The sequence below is a fragment of the Lytechinus pictus genome, chromosome 3 (genome assembly GCF_037042905.1).
Source record: "Lytechinus pictus isolate F3 Inbred chromosome 3, Lp3.0, whole genome shotgun sequence".
NCBI classification, from domain to species: Eukaryota; Metazoa; Echinodermata; class Echinoidea; order Temnopleuroida; family Toxopneustidae; genus Lytechinus; species Lytechinus pictus.
The window spans coordinates 57,462,053-57,480,261 of record NC_087247.1 but is presented as its reverse complement, the minus strand read 5'-3'; the positions used below and the strand labels follow the sequence as shown (position 1 = coordinate 57,480,261).

At 37.9% G+C, this 18,209-nt stretch overlaps 1 protein-coding gene across 1 annotated transcript in view; it reads left to right on the top strand.

Moving 5' to 3' along the window:
- LOC129256928 (uncharacterized) overlaps nt 1–18,209 on the top strand; it is a 62,380-nt gene that overhangs the window by 30,626 nt on the left and 13,545 nt on the right. The window contains exons 6-15 of the mRNA XM_054895146.2: nt 2,796–2,950; nt 3,916–4,117; nt 9,264–9,328; nt 9,708–10,340; nt 11,063–11,332; nt 12,957–13,057; nt 13,635–13,977; nt 15,286–15,399; nt 16,125–16,252; nt 16,688–16,834. Coding sequence (XP_054751121.2) covers nt 2,796–2,950; nt 3,916–4,117; nt 9,264–9,328; nt 9,708–10,340; nt 11,063–11,332; nt 12,957–13,057; nt 13,635–13,977; nt 15,286–15,399; nt 16,125–16,252; nt 16,688–16,834 — 2,158 coding nt within the window. The remainder of the gene's footprint in view (nt 1–2,795; nt 2,951–3,915; nt 4,118–9,263; nt 9,329–9,707; nt 10,341–11,062; nt 11,333–12,956; nt 13,058–13,634; nt 13,978–15,285; nt 15,400–16,124; nt 16,253–16,687; nt 16,835–18,209) is intronic.

The window sequence follows — 18,209 nt, the reverse complement described above, 5'->3', positions numbered from 1 at the left end:
TTACAAAAGTGCTTATAATATTTAGTTTTCAGGAATTAATGTAAACAAATCTCGAGCTCTCATTAGGCTTATTGGATTAATAAATACAAAAATAACATTTTCATGAATTCCATGAATAATTACATTGTCCTTTTTTTCAGAATGGAATATCTCGCGCTGAGGAAGAGGAATAGAAGGTCATAATAATGTCATATGATGACAAAATGTCCTTAGAATGTCCAAGACCTAGGTCAAAATAAGAATAATAAAAATATCAACTTGCGCTTCGCACTCACATCATTTATTAAGAGCGATTCATAATATCCACTTCTAGATTTTCCTACACAGTGCTTGAATTGGTGCTTAAATTGATCCTTTTTTCGGATAGGAATATCAAATATTTTCAGCTCGCGCTTCGCGATTACATTATTGATATTGGATACCCAATCACCCATTATTTTCTTGATTTATAAAACATGAATAGAGTGACCCGTTTTTAGGTCTAAATCTCCTTTTTTCCCGCTTACGCTTCGCGCTCGCATTGTTTAGTTATATGCCTATCCTGCCCATGATTACAAAATATGCTTAGAATTTCCATTTTCTAGGTTGGAAAGTAAAAAAAATTCACCTCGCGCTTCGCGCTCGCTTTATTTGATTATTGAATATGTATCGCTTTATGGCTTTATGGTCCCTTTTCATACGGATTTTGTTCAGGATCACAAACATTGCCCAGAATGTTCGATTTTCAGGACAAGATAAATGAAATTTCTAAGAATTAGCTCGCGCTCGCACTATTTAAATATGGCTTGTGAGATATACTATGTTTTATAAGAATAAATCAAAGAAGTGACTGTTATGAAGAAACAAACAAAACTCATCTTTGAGTGCCCGATCGGGGAAAATATAGGTGACCCCCCCCCCCCCCCCCTATTGGCGAAAGCTGGATCTGCACCTGAATTAAGGCCTACTTTAGCACACCCAGCCAAAAAATCGTTACCAGGGCCCTGTTAGGAATGATTTATAATTTACATCAGAATATTGCACATTTACCCTTAGGTTGTAACCAATGTTCACTAAATATTCATTAAATATGTTTGAGACTACAGCTTCATTTTGAATCAATTCATTATCATGAGAAATTTCTACCAATTTCTTCCTATCTTTCTTTTTTTGTACCAAGTATGCCTTTTAAAACATTCCATGTTTTCCGCATGTCACCCAAAGCATTATCAAATTTATGTTTATAAAAGTTATGTTTAACTTTTTTCAAATCATTGTTCAACTTGTTTCGAAACTTCTTATATTTCTCATGTCTATAATCTGTTTGATTCTGAAGATATTTTCTATGTAACTTGAATTTTTTTATTGCACATAATACTTAGTTCCTTGGTGATCCATGGTTTGTTTTGTTTACTCTTTTTTATTTTTACAGTTTTAATAGGGATACAATCATTATAACATTAAAAAAATAGATGTAGGAAACAACTATAAATATGATTTGGATCTTCATAAATAATCCATTTAATATCCTTGAGTTTATCCATATACCTGCCTATAATGACTTCACAAAGGTTACGTTTTTCAAATATGATTGAATTTTATTATTTTCTTTTTACAAATACTAAATATAGGTAAATGGTTACAAATTTAGTTTACAGACAACTCAGTTCAGTTAAGTTACTAAACTGAACTACTAACACATTTCTTTGTGAGATAAATATATTCCAGAGTTTTGGCTTGCCGGCAAGCAATATTCTTTGCATATTATATACTCGTCTTGGGTATCTTATATTACCCAAATCAATGGAGCAAAGGGGTTTTATATTTGTTATAATACCAAACCCGCATAGCCATTATCTAACTCAAATATTTACTAATGCGCATGCGCAGTTGAATTTTGCGAGATTTTGATTTCGCATCAGACCAGGCAGGTGAAACATCCCTTTCTCCTGTGTTTCTCTTTTAAAATTAAATGTATTGCAATTGTCAAATGTAGAATGCTTAGGTTTATATGAATATTAATGAATAATAATAGTAATATTTACAGTATTTGATTATATCAGATTTATCAGATATATTGCATCATCAGCATGAACATTATCGAATCGTGCAATATGAATTCAATGATGGACCTAGAGATGGACATTCAACGCTATCATATATTTTCTTTGATCGAACGAGATCTGCCACCTAGTGATTATGTGCATCTTAATGAGAACATACAGGTGTTTTGACAATAGCGAATACCAAGGCATATCTGATTTACAAAGGGACATCTTTCCTGGTTTTGGTTTTGTTGGCTGGTACCCTGTGTTAGAAAATGTTTTTCAGTCAACATACTTTAGTTTTAATATGTAATAAGTTTATATTTTGAATGTGTTGCCAATAACTGCGGGTCATTTTATCATGGATCCTACTAGATACATGGTTTTATTAAAGGATTTTTAAACAATGAAGCATAAAACTTGATTTATTTCCCATCATCCGGTATAGTCCATATCTCCTTGTTTCTTTCTTTCACTTTTTTTTTTTTTGGGGGGGGGGATCCAACTCAGATTTCTCGATGAATATCAAGCACCTGATCGAGTCCAAGGGTGATGGCGTTAGTTTTTCACATTTTTATTTACAACGTGGTTAATGGTTGATAGATTTCTGGCTGATTGTAACATAAATTTGTCAACACAAAGAACCGCTTCAATTCTCGCTGAAAATATTCGTGATGTAGAAATAAAATCCAAAAACAGTGTGTGTAGTACACAATCATTATGATATATACTTAAATAGCCCTATATTTCTTTACTTTGTACTTTTATCAGATATGTTGATCCAGGGGGATTTCCAGCTTGTTTTAATCTATTGGGAAGTCCATGTCTAGCTGCAGCGTGGCCTTATCTGAGGAGAAATGGTGCACCATCATGTCAACCTCGGGAAAGGCATCAATTTGTGTCTTCTATGTATGGAAGATGTATCTGTAAGTATAGAAAGATGATAGTCGAAATAAGGGGTGCACAGCGACATTATGTAATGCCTGCTTCCATGATCTTTCAAGTGAAAACAGAGAAGGAAACAGGGGGCGAAAAAGAAGGGAAACAGGGGGCGAAAAAGAAGGGAAACAATATTTTTTTAAAGAATAAAAGAAATAGATGTCAAAGTAGTTATCTCGTTGTGTAAATGTATAATACCCTGATTATGCGATTGACAAAAAGTTATCTCATCTTCAGATCAGGGGCCGCGGAACGGTTTTCAAATTGGGGGGGGGGGGGCTGCCCATGCAAAAAATCACAATCATATGGTAATTTTTTCGTTTTTGTACACGGTTTTGGAAAAAAGTGGGAGGCTGAAGCCCACCTCTTCCCCAGCAACCCGCTTCCGCGGCCCTTGCAGATATCTTGCCCCTCCTATATATCAACATGTCCCAGCGTCATCCCTGATCGTGAATAAAACATTATTTTGACTACTTTAATGAGTCTGTGAATATAGCTTTCATGTAGACCTAATGATAATGATAATTACAAACATTGTCATGTGTCATGACTTAGCATCACCTTGATGGCCACGACGCTTCCCAACATGCCCAAGAAGCCATTACACTCCAGACATGAACAATGCTGGTGGATTAATGACAATAATGACATGACAATACAAATGAAAATTAATAATTAAAACAAAATCATCCGTTTATTATACCTTTATTGCTGAAATATTGATTCGCCAATTGATGTCACATCATCATTATATAAGTTGATAAGTAGTAGCGCTGCACATCAATGTCGGGTTTGCAGATCAATTATTACGAATATTATTGTTAATGAAACAATTTTGATGTTTCATTTACATTTTTTTGTTTCTTTGTATACCGCCCCGCTGTTTGTCTATTCTTCGATTATGTGTGTGTGTGTGTTTTTTCTTTTATGATATCCCTACCGCTACATAAAGCTGCACCCGAAATATTGGCTATATCTGGAAATCAAACTGGTTATCCTGGTGATGTCGTCTTTATCTCGTGTACTACGTTCGGGAGACCACAACCTGTTGTCAGCTTCGAACCTGCTTTACAGCCATTCTTTGGAGAATCTCCTCGTGATAGCCCTATAACTATCAATCAGCTAATCACATTGTCAAACGGAACAGATATTACGTAAGAACAAGTCATTACACTATTGCCTGTTAATAAAGGACAAGTCCACTCAAACAAAAAGATGATTTGAATAAAAAGAGAAAAATCCAACAAGAATTTCATAAAAATCGGATGTAAAATAAGAAAGTTATGACATTTTAAAGTTTGGCTTAATTAAAAAATAAAATTAAAAAAAATATGCACATCCTGGTCAGTATGCAAATGAGGTGAATGATGATGTCATCCACTCACTATTTCTTATGTATTTTATTATATGAAATATGAAATATTCTAATATTTTCCTCATTGCCAAGTGAAACAGTATTTAATTTGTCCCTAAACATGTAGCATTAGCATTGTTTAATACTATATGGTTCAGTAAAGTTGGTCCTTATCGTCAAATCTAAAAAAAAAAATCTATAATAAAAAAAATAAAAAAAAAATTGTGAGTGATGGACATCATCGTCTGTCTCATTTGCATGTCACTGAGTTGTGCATATCACTGTTTTGTGAAAAATAAACGACATTTTAAAATGTCATAACTTTCTTATTTTACATCCGATTTTGGTGAAATTTTCAGTGTTATGCTAGTTTGATTTTTATTTATTTATTCGTATCAACATTTTTCTGGGATGGACTTGACCTTTATTAATGAGCAGGCGCGCAGTTTTAATACAGCTAGACCCTATATCCTCTAAAAATTTGTCGCGCGTCAGTAAGCATCAAATTATATAATTTCTGAAGGTTTCCATGGCGAAGAAGAATAGTGTAGTAGGTTTCACGGTACACCATGTATTCTTTCTTGGGCATATGTTGGTCCTGAAAAGGACCACCCAATCTCGACGTTTCGACAAGTGTGTTCTTGTCGTCCTCAGGAGAATGAGCAAAGTTTGTAAAAGCAGGCCTTATATACTCTGTCGAAGTGCCGTATGCACGGTATCTCGCAGGGTACATGTCTCTGATTGGCTAGATAGGTCACATGACATCCACATGTGCGGACGTGAGTGACAACACACAAATTGGGCGCGCAAAACCAGCGACGACCGGAAATTGCTGTCAGTTATCATTCCCGCTAGGATTAGCATGAATGACAAAAGTCACCACTTCCGCCCATACACTGCAGTGCTCACACGTGTGTGGAACGTCCGGGTAGGCTAATTAGGCAAATTAGCCTCTTTGTCTAGAACGGTGAGCCAGATATTGCTAAGTTGGAGGCCGCTGTCTTGAGGAACAGTGTTATGTTCCTCAATCTCCAACGCTTCTCTGACTCTCCGTTGATACCAGTAGGGGACACGGGTGACCAGTCTACTCTCATCCCAAAGAATCCGGTGATCATGTGTATGGGCATGATCGATGATTGCAGATTTCTCCCTCTCGTCTCTCCTACCAGAAATTATATCATTCGTCTCTACGGGGAGCAGACGTTCCAGCACACCAGAAGACTACAGCGGAACAGGATCAAGGAAGCCAGATTTGTCAACCATCTCACCTTTCTCAAAAGGTGCAGGGATTCAGGGGTTATCCCCCGCGGATTGGTGCTCCATGCACCTGTCCGTTCCAGACGAGCGGAGCAGGTTCTTAGACATGCTTCTGAGAGTCTCATCAGAGAGAGGATCAGACACGTCCATAACCAGCTCAGACAACTTCAATCTTGTGTTGAAACATCGGAAGAATACCTAAAGTCAAAGCTCTCGAGCAATGATTGGGGTAAAATCGATCGTTTAATCAAATCTTCCAGCCACTTCGTTTTCGAGACAACTAAGTCCAAACAAGTGAGGAAGTTTGAGAAACTGATCCGTCCTTCCCGTTTCAACAAACACCAGCCGAGACACAACCGCCAGCCGAGACACAACTTGCATCCTAGCAAAACTGTTGTCAACCTCAGTCAACGTCAGTTGTCGGAGAATGAACATCAGGTCCTCTCATTGGGACTTAATTTTGCTATGGCTCCTAAGCAAGTAAACCGAAAAGAATTCATCCAGAAGATTGAACCCAACCTCAGACATCTTACTCGGTCTCAATCAGACACAGTGCGTATCCAAATCTCACAAGTACTGACTTCGGTTAACCCACCTCGGCCCAACCTCACCAAAGCCGAGAAGTCAGGCCTTGCTAGTCTCCGAGAGGATAACTCCATTCATATTCTCAAGGCAGACAAGGGTAATGCTACTGTTGTGATGGACAGATTGGATTATGAGACCAAGGTTCAAAGACTACTGGATTCGGGGACCTATAGGAAACTTCCTAGAGACCCCACACCGGCCATCGAACGTAGGGTTAATGATAAGCTCCTCTCTCTCCAGAGGAAGGATGTCTTGTCTAGACCCATTTACCGACAACTCCGGAGCTCGTCTGGTCTATGTCCCATAATCTTTGGGCAACCGAAGATTCATAAACCAGACACTCCACTCAGACCTATTGTGTCTACTAGAGGATCTCCCACGTACGCACTGGCTCAGCATTTGACTTACATCTTACAGCCTCTTGTTGGTCAGGGCGTGCATCACGTGAGAAACTCTAAACATTTCGTTGAGCAGATCTGTCAGATGAACGTCTCTAACAATGACCTCCTCATCAGCTTTGATGTTGAGTCATTGTTCACAAGTGTACCAGTTAAGGATGCTTGCGCCATCATCCTTGAGAGATTGAAATTTGACAGAACTCTCCCTGACAGGACACAGTTGTCTCCTCTAGAGATCCATGACTTGCTTGAGATGTGCCTCAATTCCACCTCTTTCAGATGGAGAGACACATTCTACAGGCAAACGGAAGGGGCTGCCATGGGGTCTCCCCTGTCCCCAGTGGTAGCCAACATGTTCATGGAACATTTCGAGGAGACGGCTCTCCAGTCAGCAACCCACAAACCCAAAGTGTGGCTTAGATATGTGGACGATACTTTTGTGGTTTGGCAACACGGTGCTGAGGAAACTAGCAATTTCTTACAGCACCTCAACTCTCAACACGAGTGTATCAAGTTCACCATGGAAATGGAGAATGAGGGGTCTATCCCCTTTCTTGATACAAAGATTACGAGGACGGCACAGGGATCCCTATCCCATCAGGTTTATCGGAAACCTACTCACACTGATCGGTACTTGAACTATCGTTCATTCCACCACCCATCAGTGCTGAGATCCATCAACAAAACGTTAGTCAAACGAGCGCATGAGGTTAGTGACCAGATCCACCTGAGAGGTGAGCTTGAGCATATCAAACGTGTTTTGAAATGTAACAACTACCCCTCACATAAGATCTGCACTGAGCTTCCCCCCTCGCGGAACCCTCGTGTAGGACAACCCAAGGCGAGAGTCGTTCTTCCATATCTGGGAGCAGCCTCTCACAAAATTCAGAGGATTTGAGAGAAGCCGACATTGAGGTTCGTCATAGTTCCTCAAATAAGCTTCAATCTGCCCTCACTACACATAAGGACAAGCGCAACTCCAAGGACCTCCCTGGAGTTTACCGAATTCCTTGTGAATGCGGTAAAGTTTACATCGGAGAGACGGGTCGTTCAATTAACACTCGGATTAAAGAACACAAGGCCCATGGTAGGAGAGACGAGAGGGAGAAATCTGCAATCATCGATCATGCCCATACACATGATCACCGGATTCTTTGGGATGAGAGTAGACTGGTCACCCGTGTCCCCTACTGGTATCAACGGAGAGTCAGAGAAGCGTTGGAGATTGAGGAACATAACACTGTTCCTCAAGACAGCGGCCTCCAACTTAGCAATATATGGCTCACCATTCTAGACAAAGAGGCTAATTTGCCTAATTAGCCTACCCGGACGTTCCACACACGTGTGAGCACTGCAGTGTATGGGCGGAAGTGGTGACTTTTGTCATTCATGCTAATCCTAGCGGGAATGATAACTGACAGCAATTTCCGGTCGTCGCTGGTTTTGCGCGCCCAATTTGTGTGTTGTCACTCACGTCCGCACATGTGGATGTCATGTGACCTATCTAGCCAATCAGAGACATGTACCCTGCGAGATACCGTGCATACGGCACTTCGACAGAGTATATAAGGCCTGCTTTTACAAACTTTGCTCATTCTCCTGAGGACGACAAGAACACACTTGTCGAAACGTCGAGATTGGGTGGTCCTTTTCAGGACCAACATATGCCCAAGAAAGAATACATGGTGTACCGTGAAACCTACTACACTAAGCATCAAATTAATTCCCCTTTAAATTCATACGACGAGGACTATCATCAAAACTGTTTTCTCAATTGGAAGAAAAAAACACCCTTCTTTGGCCCAACTCCTTAAGGTCACACCTGGAACGAGCCTTCTACCAGACACGGGATGCTCCCCCCCCCAAAAAAAAAAAAAAAAAAAAAAAAAATATATATAAATGTAGTTTGAACTATGATTATTATGAACTTGGACCTACTACCCTAACAGGTCCATGTTATGAATAAACCTAGTTACAGTGGATTTATGTAAGAATATTGGCAATATTTAACCTTAGCTCTGTTCGATAAGCAAACTTTGGTAAGGGAGACAACCCTTTATATAGACGCCCCAGGACGTCAATCAGTTACCTGCGTGCACCCCCCCCCCTTGCATGTCATTTGAGTATTTAAAATTTGGATTTTATGTACAGCTTTCTAGCCAAATACGATTTTATTTGGCATATCACACACATATACACATCCACACACGCACAGATTTTCGAAAGTCACTGAAAACAGTAAAAAAAAACATATCTTTGCCAATCAGACACAATAAAAGATAGGAACCTCAAATGATTATACCCTTCCAGCTATCAATCTCACAATGGAGAGTGAAAATCATTGAACAAAATTATATGTCGGGTGACAGCAGTATTTTGATCCTTTACATGATGACTACTCATACTGAGATATGAAGAAAAAATTTAAATAATTGTACTCTTTATTCAAATATATAATCGTTTTCACCCTTCATCATGGTTCTTTTATTTTCCAAAATAATATTGTATCACTTAATATCCAAATATTTTACAAGCAATCAACGATTAATTTCCTACGTTATGGCTTTCACAAATGATGACAATCAATCATCAGTCAATGATGTATAATATTTTTGGGGGGAGTGGGGTAAAAGAAAAGATAATGGGCGGAATTCCTGATAGTAATTGAGTGTATGAACTTCACCTGCCTGAAATTCCTTTTAACAGATTTACCTGCATCGCTGAAAATATTGCTGGCAGAGTCACTTCAACAGTGCAAGTTACAGCACTTGGTAAGTTTATTCATCTGGCAACATAGTTCATTTTTGTCTCACCTGCATGACGAAACATAAACCTTATCCTTCTCGTCATTAATCTACCCAACGAGTTATTAGTATATGCTTTCGATGAACATACTATTGATTGAAGAACCCGAACACTTTTCAGAAACGAGGAGGAAAAAGCCCCGGGGAAAATGCTTGGGGGAAAAATGCCCTAAACACGTTTGGCTAGTCTTAAAAAAAAACTTTGGAAAAATAATATACCCTAAATACATTTAACCCTGCGATTGACCATTGACCAGTCTTTCAATACCACCGTTTTTATATCATGTGGATGATTGTGATACTCTTAATCTGAAAAAAATGCATCATCCTATATCTTGAATCCTAGATTACCGGTGTCCTATTTTAGCTGACGCACTTGCAGATTTTCAGAAGAACAATCTGACGGAATGCCCATCTGTTCTGCAACTACAATTAGGCGGAGGACTTTTTCAGTCTTTCTTCTCAGTATCCATTCCTGAAGACGGCATCCTTCATTCCTTACCACTAATGCTTTTACAGTCGGCCAATCCAGAGAATCCATTACCAGGCCCACAAGAATTGACATTCCGTGTTACAGTCACGAACGAGCAAGTAGTTGCAGTTCCCCAGCGTAGGAAACGGGATATCGTCAAGATTCTCTACGAAAGAGATTATCACAACGCCACTCTTAACGAAGGTTCCATCACTTTAGAATTCTCACCACCCGTATTCGCTGCTCAATTCAATCGGCTATACATCAATCTACTCACTCTGACTGATGATCCGCTATTTCTGCCGTACTTCCCAGCAATACAAGGGCCTCTGTCTTACCTTCAGTGTCCTTTATCACCTCCATTGAATCCTGTTGACAATGCATCATGTTATCTCCAATTAGAAAGCTGGGCGGCCATGGAAGAATCCTTCATAGAGTTGGGATGTGCAGAAGATACTTCTGTATCATACCGTTCTTACGAAACATGTCTACGTGTAGGAGATGCCCGTAAGTACTCTTCCATTAAGAAAGAATGAAGTATTTAACTAAGTATAATGTCACAGTCACATCCACCAAATCGACTCCAGACTGATCAAAGTTTTAATTCGTTGCGAGTGACAGACACACTAATGGTCTGATTAAAGTTAGTTTCCTTAGTGTGACTGACACAAAACATATCATAAATTAAAAGGAAAGTGATTATGTTGAAAAGTTTTGCTTTATGAAAAGTATTGCGGCGTTTTGATTTTCAGCATTTTCAACATTTATTCATGAAATTAATTTTTATTAAAGTTATTGCTTTGTATGAACTTATGTGTACTTTTTAAACACTGACATAATCATGGTGTTTTGAAAATTGAAATGAAATGTTATGGTACCTCTTTTTAAGATTCAGTTTGGAAATTCGAAATCCCACTTGAAGTTCGATCGAGTGCTAGATTTATAATACAAAGCTGTTCTCATACACTTACTTTTTTACTTTCCAGATTGAACGAACACAAAGATTTCCAGAATTAATACTCGGTCTATGTAGTTTCTCTATCTATTCTAGTTACCCTTGTTGTAGCTGAGCTACTGCGAATCATTCAATAGATTCATTACTCACCTGAATCAAGAACAGCACAGTGAAATACCTTGATCGGGTTCGAACCCATGACCTTCCACTTGCCTCAGTGCAAATTCACAAGCATGAAAAACGTTAACTTGTATTTTTGTCTGTCTCTGAATAGAGCCTGTGGTCACTGGTGAAGTTGTTGTTCCCAGTCTGCAGTTGTTCCAAAGCTACGACATTCCTTGCCCTATAGAAGGTGCTGTACGCCTCCTGTGGTGGCGAATAACTAGTCGTGGCTCAGCGACACCATTTGAATCACCTTCGCCATTCCTCCGCTTCAATCCCTTCACCGTTGAAGACATGGGTTACTACTACTGTGAGGGGTACGGTGGTGGAGCTTACCGTGATGTATCGGAGGCTACTACTCCTGTCCTTCTGGATGTTGAGGGTAAGGTCATCACGTATGCCTGCTTCAGTGACACTCATTTCACATCTTTTCAATTCAAGAGGATAAGATGCCTACAATATACCAAAGTTTAATTTTGGTTAATTTACTGCTTTGCTGACATAATGACAGTTCACAGGAAAATCATAACTATGTTTCCTGGATAGAAACCCCGGATAGAAACATACATGAATTTGATCAATTCTATTGCATTCGCTCCTGCTATTCATGACATTTAAACATCAGCCCATCTTAAAACAAAAATAAGAATGCTTGATAAGCATACACACAAAAAAAACTTTGCCAGCATATTTTTTTACGCAATAGGAGCTTCATGAGTATTTTTTTTTTCGCCTTAAAAATAAGATGTCTACACTCTTCGCTAATGTGGAGCGTTGTGGCACAGTGGATTAGTCTTCGGACTTTGAAACAGAGGGTCGTGGGTTCGAATCCCAGCCATGGCGTAATTTCCTTCGGCAAGAAACTGATCCACAATGTGCTGCACTCAACCCAGATGAGGTAAATGGGTACTGGTAGGAAGTAATTCCTTAAAAATCTGTGTGTGCTATGAACGCCTAGCTTAGCCGGGTAATATAGGAGCGCCTTGAGCACATAACAAGGTGGATATGTGCGCAATATAAATACCCCTATATTAAGATACTGTATGACTCACATTCATGCATTCTCCCTCAATTTCTCTTTGGGGAAAGTGGGTTAAACGGACTTCCTACCTTTGACTCGTCATATCCCTGTCATACAAAATGCCCCAAGTTTTCTAAGGGCAACGCAGGATAGCATTGGGTAAAACATACAAAGGCCCTTTTTCATTTTCTTCATTTCCCAATAGTTTTCTTGAAAATAAAGCTCAACAATTTTTGAGTGAAGGTCCGTTTTACCTCATGGGCTGGGTAAAAGGGACCCATGTATATGGACAAAAGGGACCACTTAGATCACCTGGATTCCATGAGTTCCTCGTTGATCGCCGTTTATAATCTCATTGTGTTACCTGCACATTAAGGACTGGTAATCAACTTAAATTTGCAAAGCAATGCATTATTCAATCAATACCATGCCCCCCCCCCAAAAAAAAAAGTACTTTTCATATCAACAATTTTCTAAGTAAAATAAAAAGGCATAATCGTCTCACAATCAGGCTTCATTGTCAGGTTTCGTCAGGGGTTCTTGCCCAATCTTAACTGTCTTTATCTTACCTATATTGAAATGAATGCAGTATAAATTTAATTGTTTTGGCACATTTTGTGCTGAAATCTGCAAACATGAGTGAGCCTTTGTCAAAAGTATTTCTAATTCCGTTGGGGCAAAACGGACCCATGGTACGTTTTGCCCCAGAGACAAAAGTCCTTCTTACCCTTCACGATCATTCTTCACAAAAATAACCCTTAAGGTATATAGACCCTAACATTACATCAGGTACCCCTCATTTTGTTTACACCACTGTACAAACGACATTAAAATGAAACTTGTGTAAGATCCATATTTTTTTAAGACGAATTACGCAATAATGTCATTTAGGCACAGTGCAGGCGTTTTAACCGAGATAATGGGGTGGGTTCGTCTTACCCAACGGTCCGTTTTACCCCACTATTTGTTAATTTTATCATTTCAGGGGTTACAAGAGTTGCCTTTTCAGTTGCATTTGAAGGTGAATTTGTTGATTTTGGCATTCCTGAAGTATTTTCTGAGTTAGCACCTATGTTCAGACGCCCAGTGAGTACATTTTCATTCTTGCTTTTTATTTATTTATGTATTTTTATTCTTTAATATTTTTTTATCTCATTTTAATTTTGGGGGTCATAATGTTGTCAATAAATTGTGTACACACCATGAACATTCCAGAGTTATAAACTATATAGAACTCCAAAAAGGCCTTTACTTTGCTGTCACAATTAACGTGTACCTAGAACTTAACCCCCCCCCCCCAACAGTTATGCAGTACACAAGATCAATTTGGCTGATGTAAAACTTGGTGTTCATTGTCGAGGATCCCGTCTTACGACCTGGATAATGTACTTTCATGGATATCATATAACATGATATTAGAACTTGAAGAAAATAGATAGGATATATAGGCAAAAGATGTGGAAGAAATATCCTAATCTGATTAATCCCTTATAGGACCTTAGAAACCTATAAAGATTTTCCATTGGAAGAAAAAAATACGAGGACGTAGGATAATGAGATGGTAGAGATCAAAGGAGGAGATACGCCAATGCGGAGAAGAAAAGGCTGTGATTTTCATTAAGAAAATGACAGAATAAGGATGTATCTCTTTATATCATTTCAGATAAATAATGCTTTCATTAATGACGACGGCACAAGTCGACTATCCATCTCATTGCTTGACAATGTAGGAAGCTTTGAGTTCCCTACTATCGTGAATACTCGTAACGGCAGCACGATCGTTGACTACATCATCAACGTCGATAGTAGCGTGTTTAATGGAAGTGTGGTTGAAATCGTGAATGACACCACATTCTTCCTGGAGTCTAACCTGGCCACGGGGTTTGGTCCTGAAAGAAGTTTTTTCTCTAATCTTGATCCTGAAATTAGTTACTCTAATCTTGGTCCTGAAAGTAGTTTTTTCTCTAATCAGATCGTACCGGGAAGCGTTGTTGTGGGTAGTGCATGTAAGTATGTTATGGCAAATTTTGTGACAAATATACGAAGATAGAATTTAATATCATAATGATAAATAAATATTAATCAGTGGGAAGGCAAACTAAATGCAGACTTTTTACCCTTTCTATATACATATTCTTGCTCTGATATAGATCTAGGCCCTATACATTATTTTCGTTATAGTATCTGTAAGGCGATATTATAAAAGACGTCGCTACACGTCCTATTAAATGCTATGTAAGGATGGCAAATGCCAAAATAACAAGTTTCTTGCAAGTGAGGAGTGATTTCGCTCGGCTGGAATATTAACGGAAGCTGCATTTGTGATTTGTCAACAGCATTATGATTTGCATGTCTATTACGCAGCAAAATGGATCAATTAACTTGAGCGGTTGAATGCAAATACTGAAAACAAATTAACGACACACTTGCTCTTTGAATAAGAGATCGCCTAAATATAATGATAAGGAACTATGAAAATTAGAAGTTCTATTCAATAATTATATACGCTAGCGGTATGTGCAAAAGGGCTAGTATGTTGATTTATTTCGCACTCCTCTCAGAGTGACACAGGCATAGAGTGGCACTAAATAGAGACCTGTCCTTTTGGAGTGAATTTTCCATCTTTTGAGAGTAAATTTAGCTTTTGTTTAGTAAAATGTCTAAAAAGACGCACAGTTCGGTCCAAAGTAGAACGATAATTCACTCTTCAAAAATGTACTGATTAGTAACTTTCATAAATCACTTGCATCTGAAATTTCATTTCAAATATTCAATCTGAGTCATTGTAAAATGGGAATTTCACCCTGACAAAGAGTTTACAGTAAAAATATTTAAAAAAATAATGAAAAAAATATTGCCGAAGTTTTGACGAGAAAAATCCATAAAAGAATTTTTTTTAAATTATAAAATTAGATTAGTGACGTCATATGCGAGCAGCTTTTCTACATATTGTATGGTAATAAAACAATGAAATGTCATTTTCTCAGAAAATTGTGTTTGCTTTACCTTCATTGTAACAATAGACATTTCATTTCACATCCGTTCCTAAAAAAAAGAATCGAAAGAAATAAGTCATCAAGAACCATTAAAAAAAATTTAATTTAATATATTTTATATATGTGGGGCAGCTGCTCGTTTATGAAGTCACAAATCCAAAACTCGAAATTTTAATGACTTAATCTTCAATGGATTTTCCTGAAACCTTCATCAATATTTTTTATTATTATTTTCTGCCATTTTTGCAACAAACTTTTCTTCAGGGTGAACGTCCCCTTTAATATTTTTTTTCTTGTGTGTGTGATTGACATTCTTAGCATCCTGTACGGCATCTGTTGTCACGGGTGCGTTCGGAACCATAACCTTCCCTACTACACCACTGGACCAGACAGCTGATAGCCAAGAACGATGTAATGAATACACTAATAATAGTAAGTCAGTATTATGTACTGTACCATTGCCGATAGTTGAGAAAAAAGTGCACATTATATTCAATTAAAATTGAAGAACTTCAATAATTTTTGCGAATTTTACCATTTCATTTCATTTTTATTCACCCCCATCTATACCACGTCCTATTTATTTACTGTCACAATCTTGCTTTACACTTCAATGAACAAAATAGGCGTATGTTAACAGGCGTATAACCAGGAGCCGCCTGATGGAAAGGGTTCCCTTTGAATGAAAAAAATATATATATTGGATGGTTTAGGATACTGCATGAGTTACGGCCAATATAGCGAGAATCATAGATGAGTGCAATATTAGCTTTAACGATTGGGATATTTTTGGTATCATGGTGATGAAAAGACATCCGATATGATCTTTTTTTTATAATCTTTTACGATCAGTATTCATTAAATCGTACAATATGACACGATATTGCACAGCAAGTTTTTCACATAAATTGGGGTCTGTCAGATTTCGGTGCTTATGCAGTGCACTCTGGTATTGCACTACACATGCAATTCAAGTCATGCAGGCTAAACGCTCCACATAGGCCTATACTAAATATATTTATCTTTATTAGGTTAAGAAGGTGCATTCCTCGAAAATGAAGAGAAATTCGATGCATATTGTATTCCTTTTAACACACACCCGTAACCGTAACAAGGGACGTAATATCAATTCAAATAATACCATATTGTCTTTTTAGCCCCCGTTCCAAGAGCTAGACGAACGTGTCGTGGGGATTTCTTGTCACCAGCTATCTGGGACGATCCTGTGCTTCTCGATTGCTTTGTGGGGACAGATACGAATGAAGTTCTCAACAACATTGCCAGGGTAAGACATATTGTATTCTTGGAAATGAAAACACCAGTTTGGCATTCGTATTACATACTCGTCGTAGTGGTCTTGAGAAAGACTTTGATGAGGAGAAAGAAGAAGATGAAAAGGAGATGAGAAGGAGGAAGAAAAGTCGAAGATTAAAAGTTTAAAAATATCTTGAAGGAGAAAATGGAAGAATTAAGAATGTAAAAAAAAGCAAGGAGAAAAGAAATGGAGATGGGTGAGATATCAATGAAAACAAATGAATGAACAATTTATGAATGTTCCATAATCTTGAATATACATTCAACATGAAATACTAATAATGCAATGCGTCATTCTCATCATTTTAACAATTGGACAAGCGACATTAACATGAATATATCCACCATTTTACCTGAATACAAACCAATTTATGTTTATTTTGTCCGATTCTATTTGTAATTACAGGCTGTTGTGACGCCAGACAATGTAACCGAGTATTCTTACGATGTTGCTGAAGCTACTTCTAATGGTGGTGATATTAACGCCGAAGGTATAAGAGCCATTTCTATTGCTCTGCAGAAAATTGTTGACGTCATGGATCCATCCACGGAGGTATATTGTCATCCCATACAATAAACCGTGTCTAGGTTACTCGTACTTTTTTGCGCCGAATTATTTCGTGAATCGACAAGTGCGAATGAAAAAAAAAAAAAAAAAAGCAGATAGTAGTGAGGTTAAACGTTGGATCCACAAATTAGCTTAATTTTGTCACCCAAAGTGATAACTTGGCACTATTTTTTTGTTTTGTAATAGTATTTATTAAAATCATTCAGTTCAAAATCATACAAGTAATATAATATCAACAAAACACTGTTCACAAAGTCAAATAAATAATTATTCATAATACAAAAAATTATACATACAAAAAATACAGAATATAACATTCGAGTCATCTAGAACAAAGTAAATACTTAGTCTGTAGAAAGAAAAAAATACAGACATAAAAAAAAATGTATAGCAACGCAATTGAACTGAATGAGTAAAGAAGTAAAACACCCTCCCATCCCACTGCCCCCCCCCCCCTCTCCATATCCCATCTAAGCCCAGCCCAGGAAGCGCGGTCTGATTCCCTCCCCTCAACCTAGCTACCCTCCATTTCGATCTGCATTCTGTGCCGCAACCATGATCTAACTTGTGCACCTAAATCCTCACTCCAAATGCAAAGAGACACTCCGGCCCCCAATCACACCCCTCCCAGAGAAAGATAAAGAGTCCAGTCACCTTAGAAGCGGGATCTACATCCCAGAGAGCGCACCATAGCTCCCACTGGAGCGAACAGCGTATATTTATTTTATAAATGAATTTTTTTTTTCACTCCAGAAGTAACCACAATGTACCAAAAGGATACAAAGCCCACCCCAAAAAGACTGCCCCGATCCACTCCAAGAGGAGTGCAACAGTAGGGACCAGACCATCTCCCTCGCATTTAGAGTGTTTAACAACTGTATGCTTGAACTTACTTAGCCCCAGCATCTCTAGAAAATAAATTGTCCCATTTTCTGAAATGGTTTGTTAATAGACCTCTCTGTTCAGCTAGTTTTCTTTCTTCTAGTCTATCTTCTTGTATTTTTTCCTTAATATGGTTAAGGGTCGGTGGATCTTTTGTGTTTCTACTATTCTTTAAAACCATATACTTTATTAGGATTATTATGTGATTTAATAATTGAGCCTCTCCTTTAGTTGAACATTCCACGCCTACGTGTACACCTTTTTTTTTTATCTATATTTGTAATGATAGGGAGTTGAAGCATGTTCCCACATTCTTTCCATATAGTTTTTATCTTATCACATGAAAAAAATATATGATCATATGTTTCTTCTTCTTTACTGCAGAATGAACATAAATCATCTGTTGTCATTTTAAATAAATATAAATATTTTTTTGTGTATAGTATATTGTGTAATATTTTATATTGAAATTCTCTGA